Below are 18,854 nucleotides of genomic sequence, written 5' to 3'. Positions count from 1 at the left end.
TGCATGAAGAAGAAAAGGCAGCAGGACTCACAGCTCATTCTTTCCAAGGGTCTCATGCTTACCTCTTGTTTGATTTTCTTCAGTAAGGGCGGTCCGTTTTCTTGAAACTCAGCAACAATGCCAGATTCGTCAGATTCCTGTTTGATCACATCCTGTAGGTCTTCTACTAGGTGAGAGGGTGTCTGAGGCTGCAGGGAAGAGCACATAGTTTGGCATCAGAGGAAAATTCCTGTCCATACTAATAAGCCAACTACACCCAAAGGAGTTCCTAGAACTTACTAGCATCTTCAGGGGACCATATTTAATTTCTTGAGCTGCAAGTGCATGTTTAAACGGTGTAGGAGTTCTAGGAGAGCTTTCTAGGATTGATCTCTTGATAGTTGGAGTTCTAAAACTAAAAAGAGAACAAGTGGTGGGTCAATATAAGAGGCAGGTGTCCCTTACATTACTCTATCAACTTTAATATTTTCCCCCTGAATGCAGTAAAGTCTGACACTGATACTGAATTGGGTATGCTGATTAGTCAGATATATTCATTAAGACAAATATAATATGTGTATTATATATCTTCGAGCAGTTCAAAATATTGTACCTCTAAGACTAAGAGCTCTAAAATATTTTTCATCTTTCCAGATAGTGCTCATAGGTCTGTACCATGACAATAGTCATTGTGATAGCCAATGTCACTGACCAATCAACGTTATTCCTTAAAAAGGGGCCCACACCACGAAATAGGATTAGCCTCCCAAAATTATTTTTATATTTATACTTGAAATTAGCAAAATGTATTTCTTTCAAAGGCTTCTCCTAATTCATACTGATTTTTTTCTCTACCTTTTCTTCGAATAGGTTAAACCTTTATCAAATAAAGATGACTTAATCACCTCTTGGCTTCTAGTCATACAAGATTTCTAGACATGTCAAAAGAGGTCCTTATCTGTATGTAAATTATAAAAGCAACAGAAGTTTAAAAATACAAATGAAGAACAGTACTCAAACTTAATTTGAAGCTTATACTCAGAAAAGAAAGGAGGCTGAAAATCTTTTCAGTGGGAAGAAAAGTCCTTATTGAATGAATAGACAGACTGGATGGAAACATTATATGAAAATCACCTCTGCATATGTGGGAAATTTTTGAGTGAGCTACAAAAGGTAATTTATTGATCTTCCCTCCTTCTACATCTACCTAGACATTCCCAGGACAGACATGGTCATTGTAGAAATATACACAATATATGTAAATGAATTGGTAAAATTATATACACACAAATGGATCAGACATTTGGGGACCATCTTCTATCAATAAAGTGTAAGTAAATAAGGTAAATACTTTTTTCTTGCATCAAAGACTTACATGGTGTTTTCCTTCTGGGTTTTCACAGTCTGCTCCCTATGGAATGGTGTTGTAACAGTCAGTTTGTGACCATTGAGAGGGGGAGAAGTTAAGGAAGGCACTTCCAAGTCTAAGTTTTCATGGTTACTAGAAGTGTTTAGGAACTGAGCATAAAGAGAAAGAAAAACATTACTTAGATTAAATGGCAATTCTTTGTTCAGCCTAATTTAAAATCACACCTAGATAACAAGCAAGTATGTTTTACTGACCCATTGCACAAAATAATAAAGATATTAACAGTGAGGTGGCGTTGAGGGCATTATTTTACTTCAAGAGAATATACAAAATTTGGAGTATAATTTCTTTTGGGGGGTACTGGGAATCAAACTCAGGACTTTTTTATTTATTTATTTATTTATTTATTTAGTGTGTGTGTGGCCAGCTCAGCCCACCAGGGGGCGGGGCTGGCTGGCATGTGGTGCTGGGGGATTGAACTGCAGTCCTGTGCTTTGCTTAGCTTAGCTTAGCTTGTTCTAAGTAGGTGCTTTAGACCACTGAGCCATCTCACCAGCCCCAAACTCAGGACCTTGTGCTTGCCAGGCAGGCGCTGCATTGCTGAGCTCTGTCCCTGGCCCATAGGACATAATTTCTAAAAAATAAAATCTAGACTTGTAAATCCTAAGAAAATGTTCTTAATAAATAACTGTTGGGCCAACAAGATAGCTCAGCAGACTAAGCGCCTGCTTAGGTAATGCAGGGACTGGGGTTTAATACCCTGCACCACATGCAGCGCAGGCCACCAAGGCTGGGTGTGGGGGTGCACCCCTATAATTCCAGCACTGGAAAGGATGACAATAGGAGGATCCCTATGAGTCTGAGCTGTGTAGTGAGACCCTGTACCAAATACATAAAAAAATAAATAAATGACTCTGTTTTTAAAAAGAATGAGACAGGCCTTTATTAATATTAGAAAAGCTTAAATAAAGGGTTTTTGAAAATTATTTTTCTTTCATGCTTTTTTCTCTCTTTAATGATCTATGAACCCAAATTATTATTACATAGGATTACATTATGTTAAATATTACAAAAATAATCTGCATCTCTTATAATACTACAGTTTGGGTGGGGGTTAGATGTTCCTCAGATGATTCCAAGATAAAACAATTTTAGGAAACATCATACATTATAATCTCTTCCTTGAAAGACACAAACACATTAAGATATTGAAAACAGAATTCAGGCAAGGTGGTATGCCTGTAGTCTCAGCTACTCATGAGGCTGAGGGAGGGAGCCACCTTGGGTCCCAGAATTCCAAACCAGCCTGGGCAACATAGGGAGATTCTCACCTCAAAAATAAAAAGTCCAAACAGCAGCAGCCAAAGCATAAGTTCTGAGGGGTACTATGGAGAAGAAGATTTTTTTTTTTTTTTTTTTTTTGCGGAACCGAGAACTGAACTCAGGCCCTTGCGCTTGCCAGGGAAGCACTTATTCCACTGAGCCATCTCCCCAGCCCCGAAGAAGCATTTTTTTAAAAAATGTATTTGGTATAGGGTCTCACTATGCAGTTCAGACTCATAGTGTTATCCTCCTGTCTTCAGCCTCCTCAGCACTGGGACTGTAGGAATGTGCCACCACACCTAGTGTGGTTGAAGCAATTTTTAACTTTGATTCAGTGTTTCCCAAACTTATGCATTTGGATATTTAGACTTTTTCTGGCATCTAGTAAAGTTTTACAGAACTAATATTCTGCAGATCAGTTTGGAAAATACAGCCCCCCCCAAAAAAAAAACAATCTTTTTGGTGAGGGCATCATTTCTTCATATTGAAAGCTATTTTGAAAGTCAAAAGACATAACTGGAAAATGTTTTAAAGTGTTTCACTATTAATTTCAATTATTTTAACACTTTAGGAATACAAGTCTCTGACAAGTATTATGATTTCCATGCCTTAAAAACACATTATTAAATAAGAATATTCTTTGGTAAAAACTATACACTATTAAAGCACCATAACACAACGCCAAAGAGCCAGTGAAAAAGAAATAGAAAATTATTTTCTATTTTTGAAATAGAAAATTATTTTCTTCGAGCATTGGTTTATCATCCTTTCTCTCTCCATTTCCAATTAAAGTTGAATTACAATCTTTGAATTTTCTAGTTGCAATCCAAATGATATACAACTATAATTTGGTTTTCTCCTACCCAGGGTCAGTGAATCATATAATAAATGAACAGAGGTATAGAAAACATGTTAAAATTTTAAAACAGAGGGAATCAGACAGGAGAAGAGGAAGGAACAGAAATGTTAAACTCTAGTGTGGAAGGAAACAAAAGCACATCATGCAACTGTCTTCCAAACCATCAAAAAGTTAACAAAGAGCATTACAGTAGGATCATCAGCCAGCCTGCTACCAGGCAACGACTCGGCTCAGCTAGATACAGCACTGGGGTGCAATCAGCGAGGGGAGCAGTAATTAGTCATTTGTTCCAAAGGATTAGTTTCTAGATTATTAAGGCTCAGGTGTCTGTTGAAAAGTAGTAACAGCTGTGCAGAAACTGTGTTCTACCTGCGAGGGAGAGAAGGGCAGGCTTTTGACAGGGGAAGGCTTGGGAGCTGTGCAGCTCACGTCAGCAAAGAAGAAGCAGCTGGAGCTTCCGGTGGCTAAGGGGCTGGCCTGGCCCTGCTTTTTTCGAAGAATGACCAGCGGAATTGCACTGGGCCTTGCAGGAGGCAAAGCCTTGGGTGAGTCAAGTGAGCCCTCACCCAACGCGTGTTTGTTCACTCTCGGGCTAGACTCTCCTGTGGTCCCCTTGCCCTGGGTCTGCTGAGGCTGGAGGGCTTTGCCTGAGTGATGCTGGCTAGGTGCAAAAGCTGCTTCTTCAGAGAATTCAAAACTGCTGATATCACACCATGATGAAGTATCCTGAAACAATGTGGGAGGCACAGAACTTTGAAATGCAGGAGGTGGGTGCTGTTGTCACCTGAAACACAGCTCTGAGCTAGAGAAACTAAATGCCAGGAAAACATCAGCCCATGTGCTGGACTTCCTCCAGCTTAGGGGTAATAGCTGTTCTGTTACCCTGCATTAGCAGGGTCTACGAGCGCCCTCCAGGCCACAAGCTACAGCAAAGAGAAGCCCTTTCTGAGTGCCACTGCGGTGGTTTCAGTCCTCTGCCCAACAGGGATGCAAGAAATGCTTTTTACCCTAGAAACTAAGGGAGTGTCTGAGGAGCTCCAATTTGTTCTCTAATGATGATTTTATCTCTATGGACCAGTAATCGATATTCAATATTCTGTAGGAAAATCATGGCCTCCCAATGAACTATTACTTCAAATACACCCAGCAATTGCTGTATGCACCAAGTAAACACAATTCTCCACAAAAGCAAAGCAAAATCCAAGGTAAGCATAAAGAAGAAAAATGGAAAATTAGTCAAGTAGCTCCAACAACATTCCCATAACCTAAGCTCCATCAACCTCACTATTAAACAAAACAAAACAAAACAAAACAAAACAACCCTTTGAAGAAAAAGTGTGGAAAGCTACCCTTGTCTGGGCAGCCCACAAAATGTAATTTCTTAAAAAACATATTCACCAAAGCTGAAAATCATGCTTTTACCTTTACATGAAACTAGGCCAATAACATCTGCTACAGAACATGGCAATGATTTGCAAAATGAATGTTCTAATTCCTTCTCCATTACCTCGAGAAGCATTACCTCGAGTTAACAGTTCTACTTACAGAATCTATAAACTGGAGTGTTTCTGCAAATTCTAGGAGGTTCTTAACATTATCCAGAATGGTGCCCTGGTGGACGATCATGCACCTCGCTGGCGAGGCGCTTTCTTCAGGTAGGGAGCCGGGATCCACCGGCAGAGAGGGAGTGGAGTGGTGTTCTCCCAAACAGGAAACAGGTGCGCCGTCTCCATGAGGCCTGCTGTGGTCGGCGATGGAGGTGCTGTGCCACCCGGGGTAGCTGCATGTGTGGTTCTGTGTCTGAGAAGGGGGGTGGGGGGGCAGGGTGGAGAAATAAGGAAAGCGCGGGGAGAAGAAAGGAAGAAGGAACTTAGCAATGATGTTGCACAAGGTATCAGATGCTGTTGGGGGAAAGATAAAAGTAGTTGCATCATGCAGAACTTATGCCTGTGAGACAGTTGTCAAGATGTTTCCTTTTAGTCATTGTAAGCTAATGCTTCTGAAAAGTGCCCTGGTTTGTACCTACATGATTGATTACCTTATTATCATTTTGTTAACGTTTCAAATCAGGGGACGGTGCACCAAAGTGCAAAATGTTGACTGTCTCAGAAACCCACTTGCATATAATTTGCCTAAGGTCCACCAGTGTTTGCTGTGTGTTAAGCGTTGTCCCACGTGCACCCTAACCTTCTATACCGCTACAGGATTCAGGAGCTAGAGTTGCCTCCACCTGCACATTTCTGCTTCCATCCCTTTCAAAGGCCACGGATTGCAGCGAGGGGCTGCAAATCAACGTGGTTAGGAAAGCAGAAGAGCAAATTAACAGAAGCCTCCTTACAGCGTGACCACGCAACAGGAGAAATTGCAAAACTTCAACTAAAGTTAAACAGTGGTCGAACTACTGTGTCCACATAATCATTTTATTATTTAGCAAAGAAGAAATTTACCCCTAAGAATACCTACTGGGTATCACTTCTGTTTTATTCACTTTCTTGGTTAACTACAAATGGGAGCAAGTGCAAAGCTGCTTTGCCAGGTTGCTGCTAAATTGCTAAGAAAAAGTCAGAATTCAAAAACGGCCAACACAACTTTCACAAATGCACAAAGACAGTATTTAATCTTTTTGTGCAGAAGTGGTCAAAATATATAATATTCATACAAATATACTAAATACATATACAATCACATTTAAGATTATAAAGATATAGGTCAAGAAAATGATAGAAAAAAATCACACAGGCACCATGTAAATATAATACTTTGTAAAAAAAAATACAGACTTTCATTAATTTTATCTTTGCTAGTCTGTGAGTTGATTACCTTCCTGGAAGATGGATGACGCATCACAAAAAGACTACTTCCAACTGCTCATACTTTTTTTTTTTGCATTTTAGGGAAGGGTCTACAGGGTGCTCAGGGTCTCACTACTAGATCAGACTCCTAGAGATCTGCCTGTTTACAGCCTCCCAAAAGCTGGGATTACAGGCGCCCAGTCTCAGCCCACCCTGGGGGTGGGGCCAGTACAGCAGGCTCGGGAATCGAACCCCCGGCTCCTGGGCCTGCTTGCAGGTGCTTTAATCCACTGAGCTATTTGGCCAGCCCTCTGCACATACATTTTCATAGCAACTATATTTCATTACTAGCAACTTCTTGTGTTTAGTGGATATATAATGCTTTGGTGGTGTAACATTTAGAAGAGAAGAGAAGAGGGCCAGAGAGATAGCTCAGTAGAATAAGCGCCTGCCTGGCAAGCACAGGGTCCTAAGTTCAATCCCAGGTACTGAAAAAAACAAAAAGAGATAGAGAAAAGCTTTGTGATAAAGCTGCAGCCCTGTCCGAGGATCCGGTGACATGCTTACTGGTAATGCCTGCTGTCCTTTTAGCTCATTCTCAGTGGACATTAGGAGCAACTCTAATTCCTTTATTCGCTTTTCCTTTTCAGGGTCTTCATCATTATAGTGTCTCTGGAATTACAAGTTAAGGGAAGAAAGACAAAGATCTGATTGGAGGCTGTAAATACAAGTGACCTGTGGTCTTCCCAAACCACCCAGCGCCCAAGGAGCTTGGGGCACCAAACCAACACTGACTTAACTTCGCCACCAGTGAAAACATTCTGAGTGTTATTCTGGACTGAAGACAGCAGTGGGAAATCAGAGGCAAGCGTGGGTACTAACTACTGAGTTATTTCAATTTACAACACAGGAGCATCAAAAAATCCCCTGCGAACTCACTCTAGAAGCCCACTGGTAGATCGCCACACTCCACCCCATTTTCTACAAGTCAGGTGAAAGTATCTTTGCTTCAAAGCATTTCCTAAAAGTGGCACCTCGCTCAGCTTATAAGCTGCTTCCCAACGCGCTCTCACCTGAATGGCTGCCGCAGCAGGCTGAGGAACATTGACTATATTTACATGTAACGCTACAGGATACGGAACGTGGCTGGAGACCTAGACGGCAAAGCAAAACAAAGGCCACGTCAGGCATGGGTGCACATGCTTTAGGGGATTTGGCTTCCTGAGCTTTTGTTCTGTGACTGGGGGGAGAAAGTACTTTAGTGATAAAATTCACTAAGTAATTAAAAAAAAAAAACTAATTTGAAATTTAGCCAAGCCTTTATAACTGACTAAATAGCTAAAGCAACATAGTGAAAGAAATTTAGAGTACTCATCTGTCCTGACAGGACTTGTTCCTTAATTAGAAAAAAAACACACACACACAATGGAGAATATAATCTTAAAATGCATTCATAATATATGAAAGAAGTCTGAATGGAAACCTGATAGTATTTGCTGTCTGTAACTAAGATTATTTTTCTTGGAATAATTATGAGTTTTAATATAAAACACAGAACCTTCTATGATAATTCATTCACCTAAGTCCTTTTTGGCAAATCTGTAGTCAAATCCATGGAACGGATACAGAAAAGTAAAAACTATGTATAAATATGTTTTGCATGATATTTGCATATGAGTTCTATATTATTGGGTAAATTTCATCATACATTATTGCTAGTTTTGAGATTAATGTCTCTTGATTTTTTTCCTCTTTATGCTTCTTTTCTATCCACTATATATCACCTACTTCCCTAGATATAAATGTCTAGAAATGAAGAAGGAATCACACCAATCCAAAGGAGAAAAACAAAAGACATAAGACAGTTAGCATCACACAGCCCTGCTCGTCATGGAGCGACACCTGCCTCAGCGCTGTGTGGGCTAAGGCAAAAGGACCATGAGTTTGAGCTGAGTCTCAAAACAAAAAAATAGGCTAGAGATGTAATTCAGTACAAAGGTCCTGGGTTTAATCCAGTACCACAAACACGAAGGAAACTAAACACAGAATGAATAAAATTACTGCTGCTAGATCCCTACCAGATTGAACCTATAGTCATCCACTGAGTTTTAGCTTCAAACTAGTATCTCCTCTTTAAATGTAACATTGCATTTATTTTCTACTTTGGAAGATAAAAATATTAGACTAAAAATGTTATCTCCTGTCTCCCACTTTTCTTTAGCAGTACTTTAAGTAAATTTATATTTAAAAGATAAGTTTAGGGGCCGGGGAGATGGCTCAGTGGAAAAAGTGCTTCCTTGGCAAGCACAAGGGCCTGAGTTCAATCCCCAGTTCTGCAAAAAAAAAAAAAAAAAAAAGATAAGTTTAGGGCTGGGGTTCATTACGGAGCTCAGTGGCATTTGCAGGGTCCTAGGTCCTAGGATCAACCCCAATATGGCTATAGAACAAAACAAATCTTAACTTTAAATCAAATTTGGGGGGCGGGGGAGATAATAGCTCAGTAGAATAAGTGCTTGCCTGGCAAGTGCAAGATCCTGAGTTCAATCCCCAGTACTGGAAAAAAAAAAAAAAATCAAATTTGGTGCAGCAAGTTAGAATCAAAGTTTGGCTTGTCCCCAGCTCTAGTTCTCTGAGTTGTGTAATCCTGAGCAAGTCACTTGCAATCCTCATTTCTATATCCTTAAATTGGGAACAATCACATCTAGTCCTATCTACTCCAAAGGGTACAGGAGTTCAGTCATGACCCGGCTTGTGAAAGCTCTCTACAAGTATACAGCTGCAAAGCACAGCTGCCTGGATCTAAGTAACTATCTCTTTCATTAGACTGGATTCTTGGGAATGGCTTACATTCTGGGCCTCAGAAATGTGGTAATAAGAATAGTCATTGTTAACCGAGGGCTGGCCAGTTGGAGGGAGCTGAGACGGTGGCGCATGAGCAAAACCCATCAAAGGATTATTCTTCTGGAAACTTGCGGCCACTGTTGGCTGGCTGGCTTTCGGAGACTCCTGAAGATAACCTTCCTGTTCCACCTTCCGACGCATTGTAGAATTCCAGTGGTTCTTAATAGCATTATCAGTTCTGCACAGAAATGCCAAACATAAAAGTTTTACAAACAAAAAATTCAATTCAAATTAGCGGCAACTGACAGAAAACTGTTTCTCATCGACATCTTTGCTCTAGGTCCGCTAATAGTCTTCTCTTTTTAACTGTTTCAACCTTTTCCACCCCCTACAGTTATGCGGTCCTTACCACCTAAGTGAAAATCCACAGTTTTCTCTTACTTACATAATCGGGAACGCATGGAGTTTTCTGTGAATGCTGATATCTTTTCACCATTTTGTTTCCCTGGTGAAGGAATATTTTCAGTACAATAACACTTGATATCAATTCTGACCACTTATGGTACAAAACACTAATTCAGCTCTAAAGTGCTGGCTGGCCTAAAAATTTTGTCATGAGTGTGGGTCGGCAGGGCCTAGAAACAGGGACTCATAAAGTCTCGGAATGCCAGCGATGCTGCCTCACTGTCCAATCTTCATTTCTTATAGCACAAGGGAGAAATTTTGAGTCAAATAATCCTCCCACGTTTTGAAAACCAACCTTTAGTCTTATAACCAGACGGAGGTCAAAGTGGGAATAAGAAAGACCCCCAAGGTGGGAGATGCTAGAACTACAAACATTATTTACCAAGACCTCTCTGGTCTCAATAAAAAAAGAAGAAACAACCCCTTCCCAAAAAGAAAACCATGTAAACCTCCCTTTTATACTGTTTCCATGGGGGTGGAGGAATGAATATGTGCTAAGAAAGAGGAAGTTCAATCAATTGTCCCTTTAATTTTTTGAAGAATCAACAGCATGGCCTCACAGAGCACACAGAAAAAGGCCCCTTTTGCTCAACCTCCTGAATCTTCTAGGCTTTCTGAACCATGAGCAAGGAAATACTTTGGAAATGCATCACAAGAAGACGCCATATAAGCCATCTTTGAAATGACCCTTTCTCTGTTTTGGATTAAGAACGTCAAGAATGAAAATATCCTTAATATTTTTTTTCTTAAAACTTGTGCCCTTTTCCAAAATAGACACACTACATAAGGAAGGAAAGTAAGTGAGATGTGAGCTTCCATAGTTGACCTTCGCAAGGTCACCATCTTGCTTGGCTCATTGAAAAGAAAGCATTAAAAGCAAGGCTTGGTGGCACATGCCTATCATCCCAGCACTGGGAGGCTGAGGCAGGCAGATCATTGCAAATTCGAGTTTGAGACCAGCCTGGGCTACAAAGGGAGCTCAAGCCCATGCTGAACTACATAGGGAGACCCTGTCTCAACAAGACAAGACATGATAAGACAAGACAAGCATTACTTTGACATTATATAAAAACCTAAATGGTAGCAGGTCCTTGACCCAGCTACCAAGGACAAGATTTGGGATAATCTCAGAACAAAGACAAATTACCTGTCCTAGGTGTTTTTGTGTTTAGAGTCCAGTAGTTTACAGAGTGCACCAACCTTCATTGTATGTGAGCCTAACACTGATCACTACCCATTTTGCACATGAGAAAACTGAGGCTGAAGAAAGGTAAAAGACCTGGCTCACGGCTTGCCACTGAATAAGCCCTAAAAGCCCGCAATCAGGTAAACTCTAAGATCTCTTCCAGTTGTAGGAGCTACAGCCAACAACTGATGAGATGTAGTTTACTCACACATTTAAAACAGAATGTTCAACGCCCACTCCCCTGCTCCTCCCAATCAAAATATTGTTTGACATAGCATTACCGTCCAGGCAGTAGCTTGGCGATTTCTGCCCATCTGTTCCCCAGTCTCTTGTGTGCCTGGTAAATAATTCTGTCTTCCTCTTCTGTCCAGGAGGTTTTCTTAACTTCTGGATTCAAGTGGTTATGCCACCTCTCCCTACATTGTTTTCCAATTCTCCCTTTCAAGTGCTTGGCAATAACAGACCAACGTTTCGGACCGTATTTCTGTACAAGTTCTATCACCTTCAGATAAACACAAAAATAACCCGTGTTTTAATGTTATGGAGTGAGTCAGTGTAAGCATGCTTCACTGTTACAAGAAACTTTAGAAAACTTGTCAATCTCCACTTTCATTCTTTGGAAATACGACAAAGAGCCCTTTATTGCTGTTTGCACATAGCATTTGCATCCTCGGGTGCTGGAACATCCAACAACTATCTTTTGAGAACAGCCTTAACTGTGGTTCACACATCTACAAAGACAGAACTTACTCTCTGATCTTCTTCTTTGGTCCAAGGACCCTTGATGAGTTCAGGGTTTAGAACTTTCTGCCATCGATGCTGGCACTGCACGTCTGTCCGATTCTAGACAAGTAGGTACCATGGAAAGGACAGGGATGTGAGAAGCACATGAAGATATTATTGAACATGAACCACACAGGAAATATGCGGCAAAAACACTCCAGGACACTGAAAGGCATGTACATAAGGAACCCACCTGTCCCTCCTTACTCACATGTTAAAAAAGTTTTTGTTTGTTTTTTTTTTTTTTTAAAGTTTCTAGGGCCGGGGAGATGGCTCAGTGGAATAAGCACTTCCCTGGCAAGTGCAAGGGCCTGAGTTCAATGCCCGGTTCCGCAAAAAAATAAATAAATAAAATAAAAGATATAAATTATGGATAGGGCATCTTTCTCGCTACTTCTTATAGATGAGAAAATATGCAATACTTTAATAACATCTCCAGGAATATTTTATTTAAATTTTTGGGAGGTGCTTTACTTTTACAAAAAGAAAAAACATTATCAACTTACCGGGAGATAATTCGCAATAACTTTCCAGTCGTCTGTTCCATTCTGTTCCACCAGCTTTTTTAGTTTTTCATCCTAAGACATTTAAAGACAGTCCTAGGGTATCAGTCATATACTGAATAATTCCGTTCAAGATACATTGAACACGGGAACCAATCACATGATCTAATCCAGAAAAAAACTCTTAAAATTATTTAATACAGTAAATGTTAATAGTTTGCTTTAGAGTATATATTCATTTCATCAGAGTAGAGTTTTTCTTTTTTTGTTTTGTTTTGGCAGAACTGGGGATTGAACTCAGGCCCTTGCACTTACCAGGCAGGTGCTTATTCTACTGAGCCATCTCCCTGGCCCCCAGAGTAGAGTTTTTAATCTTAATTGTTGATTAGTTATATAGTTACATAAGGTTGAGTGTTTCATTTTACCTTTCCACACCTGAGTATTATCATCTGTAAATGGCAATTCTGATATCAACAGGGTTATCTGAGAATTATGTGAGGTAATTATGCAAGATATTTATAATAACATTGAGTGTTTAACGTATGGTAATCATTAAGAATTTTACTTGCTTGGAGGAAAATAAATTCTAATGTTAGACTCAGTAGCCACTTAACTATGGCAACAGATAAGATCTTGTGTAAGAAAAAGAATCTCCAATTAGTTCAACCTCTTCCATATATAAAAAGGAAGGTAACTTTTCATACTTAAACTGAAAGGCATGTATATTATAATAAAGTCATGCAGGTTCTGTATCGATTTCTCCACAGCTTAAAGGAGACCAAGTGCATCTGAACATAGAGGATGCTAAACATTCATGGGCAATTGGCTCTTTCATATTTCCACGGCACATACGGCAGCATTAGGCTATTCGCTCTCCCGCCATGTGTCTTTCTACCTGTATTCCTTTGCTTCTGTGAAAGCATTCCTGTACAGGGCCCTGGTGCAACACAGACACAAGAACTAGGGAACCGGGGTTAGCAACAGAGCTCCTAGGTCCTTCGGGATCCACCAAGGGCACAATGCCACGGGTGAGATATGCACTTCCTGTGTGCCTCAGGCACCCTGGCTGCTCTTAAGGGTGATTCTGGTTTAAATGAAGCACAGCACCATGAAACTGAAGGAGTGTTGATACCACTGATTCTAACATTGAACCACTCAAAAGTTGCTTGCAAAATATTTTGAGAAGATTAGAAAGAATTTTTTCATCAGACATTATTAATTTTGCTTCTAAGGGATTTCTCCATTCCTACAAAGACCAAGCTTTTGAGAAGCCAGCAGGAAGCGGCAAAAGCAGATACACCTTCATCCATTATGGGATGTGTTGAGAACTAAACTTTTTGCATATGGTTCTGCAGCACATTATATACCGAGAATACTAAGCAAGGACGTCAATACGAGAGGAATTCGAGGAGTGTTTTGTCTTACTTTTTTTGTTTGTTTGTTTGAAAAATAGCAAGTTATTCATTCATTCAGAGACCACTTATGAATATTCTACTTTGAAGCAAATAATTCTGGGTTCGGGAACACCACTAGAGGACCATTAGCTCCACCCTCAAGAGACTTACAGTCAACTGGGAGAAACATATATGTCACAGCAACAGTAAGGCAGAACATACTCTCGGTGGCATGGGAACCCAGGAAGATGCACCCATACCAGTCAGAGGAAGCCAGGGTGGCTTGCAGGATGCGCAATGTCTTCATAGGTAGTGAGGAGGTAAGAGGTGTTGGGGCGTAAGAATGAACAGGCAGAAGGAAACACATGAGGCAGAAGGTGAAATGGGGAGGACAGTCAAAGAACTCAAGGAAAGTTAGAAGCAGTTGTACAGTGATCGTGTGGGACAGGGTGAAAGGTAAGGTACTGCCTAAGTGGGCTGGGCCATGCGCTCCAAGACCCTATAACTGGAATTTTGGTTTTGTGTAAAGTACAGTCTGTTTTTCTCCATGTTTTGATCAAATGATTAGTTACCTCTTCCCTGGTCCACCTAGTTTTCCCCAAATGTCGCTTTCCAGACTTGGGAAGGAGCCCGTCATAATCATGGTCACACAGCTCAATGTCATCATCATCCTCATCGCTGCTGTATATGCTGTGGAAATACGAATGGGCAGATGGGGGCTGAAACAAGGGGACTTACACTACTGGATTACAAAAATCATACAGAAACTCTACAGCAAGGTTTCCAAAGGCTATGGAGATAAAACATTGCACAGCAAGGTTGTTCTCTGCATTCTGTTGCTGTAGTACTGTAAACAGGTTCTGCTGTTATTGGTATCCACAGATACAGCAAAGGACCTGGCACTTTCCTGTGGCTGTGCATGTTTCAACCTGCTGTTACTGTTAGGCCAGTGACAAGTTACACATCTGGCAACCTTCCAACCAATCGGGGTTTAAGCTTAAAACTTAAGGTTAAGGACGAGAAAAGGAACACGCACCCTCCTCCTTTATGTAAGTGCACACTCAAAATCTTTGGCATGCATTACATTGTTTAAGTAATATTTCCCAAACACAGTAAACAAATCAATATGTTGTCTTAATGAGGTTAGTGCTCTACTTAAATTTTTAAAACTTGAGAGAAATAATACACCCAATAATACAGTGATAGTCATCCTTTAAAGATTAGGAGAATCTAGGAGGAAAATATTTTAACACCTGACAGAGGGTAAGACCTCAATTCTCCAACTAATTTTCAGTTAACATAAATACCAAATTCTTTAAAACTCCAGGCCTGGATGACTACTTATGCCAAGTTAATAATACTGTTTCCAGAATAACTAAGTGAATAATTAGACCACTTGATAGACTCCTACTTACTCTTTTTGTTTGTTTGGTTGGTTGGTTTTTTTTTTTTTTTCTCTCTGTCTCTTAACGGTGTTTAACATCTTAAAGTTACCTAAATAAAAACCTAGGGATTCCCCCAGAAGAAATCCATGGTGGTGGGGAACCAATTACTGTTTGTAAAATAGTTTTTTCTTTTACCTAGTTGAGTGAAAATATGCATTTTGATGAGTTTTAAAGTCACTCTGTCCCTAAGGTTTATTAATCCTATACTACATATGTGAATGTACTTTTAGTTTATAGGAATTTGTTATAAATGTCCTTGTAAATCAAGCTATGAAAAATTATGCTAGATTAGAAACTTCACTAAAATTTACCAGTGATATTGATAAAGCCATGAAACTAAGGTAAACTAAAAATAATAGCATAAACCAGGAATGGTGGCACATGCCTATAACCCTAACATTCTGGGAGGCTGAGGCAGGAGGACTATAAGTTCAAGAACAGCCTCAAAATTTAAAGAAATAAATAAAGCTAGGGATGTAATTCAGTGTGAAGGCCCTGGGGACAATCCTCAGTATAAATGAATAAAATAATGGCATAAAACAATATTATAGGGGCCAGGGAGATAGCTCAGTGGAATAAGTAAGCACTTGGCCTGGCAAGTGCAAGAACCTGAGTTCAATCCCTGGTTCTGGAAAATATATATATATATATATATATATATATATTGCAAATGATTATTTTAATATTTATTTATTTATTTGTGGTACTGGGGATTGAATTCAGGACCCTGTGCTTGCCAGGCAAGGGCTTATTCTACTGAGCTATCTCCCCGGCCCCAAATGATTATTTTTAAAGAGGAGATGTATATTCATAATAAGTTTTTCTTTTCAAAATAACCCACAAGTGCATGTTACAAACCACTTACAAATCAAAAGTGCTTGGTAAATCCTGAACTGAGGTTCTTAAAAGTTTAAAACTATTATTTTGAGCAACAGTCTGATGGTCCAGAATGCATGGACACTAGATGTGATCTGCACTTCAAACATCGCCACCCCAAACAACAGCCAATAAAGCCCCCCAATAAACCGCCCATAGTCTGTAATCATTTTCCATTCCATGTCTACCCTTTGAAACAAGGTCCTATGTTGTTTTACACTATAAACAAAAGGCAGCAAAGAAATTCATCGATAACAATACTTTCCCTGTAATATACAAAGCTACTATAAGCAAAGAACTGTAAACATCTTTCAGTCATCAGAGAACTCCTGAGAAAAGCCCCAAATGGAATAGCCCCGTATGAAGCATCAAGGATACCCAAGAAAACCGAAAGAATCTGAAATTGGAGACATAGATTCAACTCAAATTAACTTTTTAGGTTTGGCTAGAACTAGAGATCACATTTTTAGAACTGTGGGCGACATTTTCCATAACTAGTAATTGGGCACCTTACTCTTAGTAACAGCTTAACCTAGAACAAGCGACACAAGCAGCCGCCCACAGGGGGCAGCCACCGTCAGGTGAGAAAGACCAGGAAGAATTGGCCAGGACCAGGACTCTGGAAGCAAAGGTGCCTGGGCTCGTCCGCCCTCTACCTAACTGTGTGACTTAGACAAATCACTTCCTCTGTCTTGGGACCCTGGTTTCTAGCTTATGCACAAGGGCTTGGATTCCATCTCTAAGGTACTTTCCAGCGCGCGCAAATGCTGCTTCCACGTCTTCCGCGCCTCTTCAAACTTAAGCAAAGGCACAGACCAAGGTCTGGGGAAAGGTCTTGGTGCAAAACCAAGGTCTTGGGGAAAATGTGGCTCGTGACTCCTGCAAGTCCTGAAGGGGCCGTGAGGGCTGCAGGGTGAGTCCAGGGTTGCTCGCTACCAGCCGGCTCGGCTCGGGGCTCGCCTTTGAGCTGTGCATGCTATTGCCTTGTTCTGCGGCGTTCTGGTCGCCTGAGTAGCATGATTAATTTCTACTGAGGACCTGAAATAATTTTTCCTTTATCTGCACTGACAAGATCTCACACCCAACAGTCAAAGGACTTTCAAAGACTGATTTCAGGCTTGATGCACTTGACTCCTCCACCTGCTAGACCCGGTGTGGTTACAAGAGTACAACTATGAATATTACCTTCTGTCAAGGAAACAAACCGTGCAAAGAAACGATAAAGAAAAAAAAAAAGTGCTGGGGAGGGGGTTGGGAAGTGGGGGGAGCGGGAGGAAGTGCCTTGCGGCCGCTACTGTGATTCTAGAAAAGGGGTTCAGACTCATTTCGCTGACCTGGTTAATAATCCCTGCCGAGCTGACGCTTGCCCAGCAAGAAACGGCTCGGAGCCCGCAGCCGGGTTTCTCTTCCCCCTGAGCCAGGTTCAAGGCTCCCACCCCTCCCCGCCGTCTCCTTTCGGGGCTACCTGGGAGCCGCAGGGAACCTGCGCGGCCCCGCCCCGCGGGAGCACCAGCGACTTTGGGCGCAGAGCCTCGCCGCTCCCTCGTAGCGCCTCCTCCCTCTGCTCGCCACCAAACAGGTGACCCCAGTGCTCTCCAGCTAAGTCTCCAAGGCGAAAGGTGAAACCTCGTAAGGGGCGGCACCCCTCTTAGAGCCGACAGCCCAGGGCGAGGCGCAGGAGCCAATGTCCCCTGCAGTGGCCCCTCTGGTTCTCCGCCGCCCCACCGAGCCCAGGCGCAGCTCCCGGCCCTGCAGAGCCCGGCCCCAGGGTGCTGCTGCAGAGCCCACGCCCACGCTCTTTGCAACTTCCCAGCGCCTCAAGGAGACCAGTGCCCGCCCGTGCAAAAAGCAAATAAGTACGCGAAAATCAAACAACCCGAGGACAAGCAGGCGGATGGCTTCCCCTCCAGGGACTTTCCCCCAAAGCCCCTGGGCGAGGGTCGGTTTGGTCGCCCGGCCAAGGCAGCAGAAGCAGGGCGCAGGGAGGAGCAGCCGCGTCCACGTGTGCGCGCCAGCCAGGACCTCTGGCTCAGGGCAACGGCCCGCGGCGGTGATGTGCGGTTTGCACTGCAGCGACCGCTGAGCTGCAGGCCTCGGTCCCTTTGCTCCGGGCGGCAGCGACCACCACAGCCAGCGAGGCTGCGCCTGCACCCGGCGCTCGCAGTGAGTCGCAGCATGTCGCGCTCAGGCAATCCAAGGGCCAGGGCAAGCAGAACTGCCAACAATTGACAGTTCCGACGAGTATTTCCCTCCGTCTGCGCTCCTTTCCAAAAGCGGGGCCAAAACATAAAGGGACCCCTCGCCCGTCATCCCGGCGAGCCTTCCCAAGTGCCGTGACAGGCGCGGCGCGGGGGCGCGTGGGTGCACATGCAGGGTCTGCAGTAGAAATAAAAGCCTCCCAGAGAATGAGTTGAACCTTCCAAACCGAGGCTTAAAACAATTTGAAAACCCTATTCCTCCCCTAAAATCTTCTTTTCAGCCGCCTGTCAGCGGCCACGCACCCCGGCCTCCATGAAGAATGAATGAAATTGAAATGAACTACCTGCAGCTACTAAACAGTCCGGCATTTTTTCCTGTATCTGCCATATGCTCGGCACTTCCAAATCCAAACGTATCTCAATGCATCCAGCAATTAGGCTGCGACTCCCCGCCGGACACCGCGGCAACAAGCCAGGCACCTGGTGGGCTCCCCGGGGCTGGTGGGCACCGCTCTGACCCCCCTCCCCCACGCTGGAACTGGCAGCTTTTTCCTCCCCAAAGAGAAAGGGATCCCCTAGCAACTTGCAAAATGAGCCGCAGGGCACGCTTCCTAGGGTCCTGCTGCGCTTCCCGCGGAGGCTCCCATTCATGTGGCCCTCCAGCGATTTCCGCGGAGCAGGCAGGGGCTCCGGGTCCTGCAGGATCTGACAGCCCGGCAGCAGATCCGGGAGCGAATCCCCACCTGCCCGCAGGCGTGCGGCGCCCCGCGCGCCCCCGCCCTCGCCGCCCGCCCGGCCCCCGTTACCTGTGCCGGGGTCTTCGGGCCATGGCGCGGCGGGC

At 42.7% G+C, this 18,854-nt stretch overlaps 1 protein-coding gene across 1 annotated transcript in view; it reads right to left on the bottom strand.

Moving 5' to 3' along the window:
- The window catches only part of Myb (MYB proto-oncogene, transcription factor), a 37,373-nt gene extending 18,525 nt beyond the window's left edge, over positions 1 to 18,848 (bottom strand). The window contains exons 1-12 of the mRNA XM_023712218.1: positions 18,820 to 18,848; positions 14,067 to 14,184; positions 12,104 to 12,175; positions 11,565 to 11,657; positions 11,096 to 11,316; positions 9,170 to 9,401; positions 7,396 to 7,476; positions 6,890 to 6,994; positions 5,076 to 5,330; positions 1,355 to 1,497; positions 280 to 394; positions 63 to 188 (exon numbers count right to left, since the gene is read on the bottom strand). Coding sequence (XP_023567986.1) covers positions 63 to 188; positions 280 to 394; positions 1,355 to 1,497; positions 5,076 to 5,330; positions 6,890 to 6,994; positions 7,396 to 7,476; positions 9,170 to 9,401; positions 11,096 to 11,316; positions 11,565 to 11,657; positions 12,104 to 12,175; positions 14,067 to 14,184; positions 18,820 to 18,842 — 1,584 coding nt within the window. The 5' untranslated portion in view covers positions 18,843 to 18,848. The remainder of the gene's footprint in view (positions 1 to 62; positions 189 to 279; positions 395 to 1,354; positions 1,498 to 5,075; positions 5,331 to 6,889; positions 6,995 to 7,395; positions 7,477 to 9,169; positions 9,402 to 11,095; positions 11,317 to 11,564; positions 11,658 to 12,103; positions 12,176 to 14,066; positions 14,185 to 18,819) is intronic.
- Between the last annotated feature and the right edge of the window lie 6 nt (positions 18,849 to 18,854).

The sequence above is a fragment of the Octodon degus genome, unplaced genomic scaffold (genome assembly GCF_000260255.1).
Source record: "Octodon degus isolate 3935 unplaced genomic scaffold, OctDeg1.0 scaffold00024, whole genome shotgun sequence".
Lineage (NCBI taxonomy): Eukaryota > Metazoa > Chordata > Mammalia > Rodentia > Octodontidae > Octodon > Octodon degus.
Note: the sequence above shows the minus strand (reverse complement) of the source record. Positions and strands in the feature narration are given on the sequence as shown.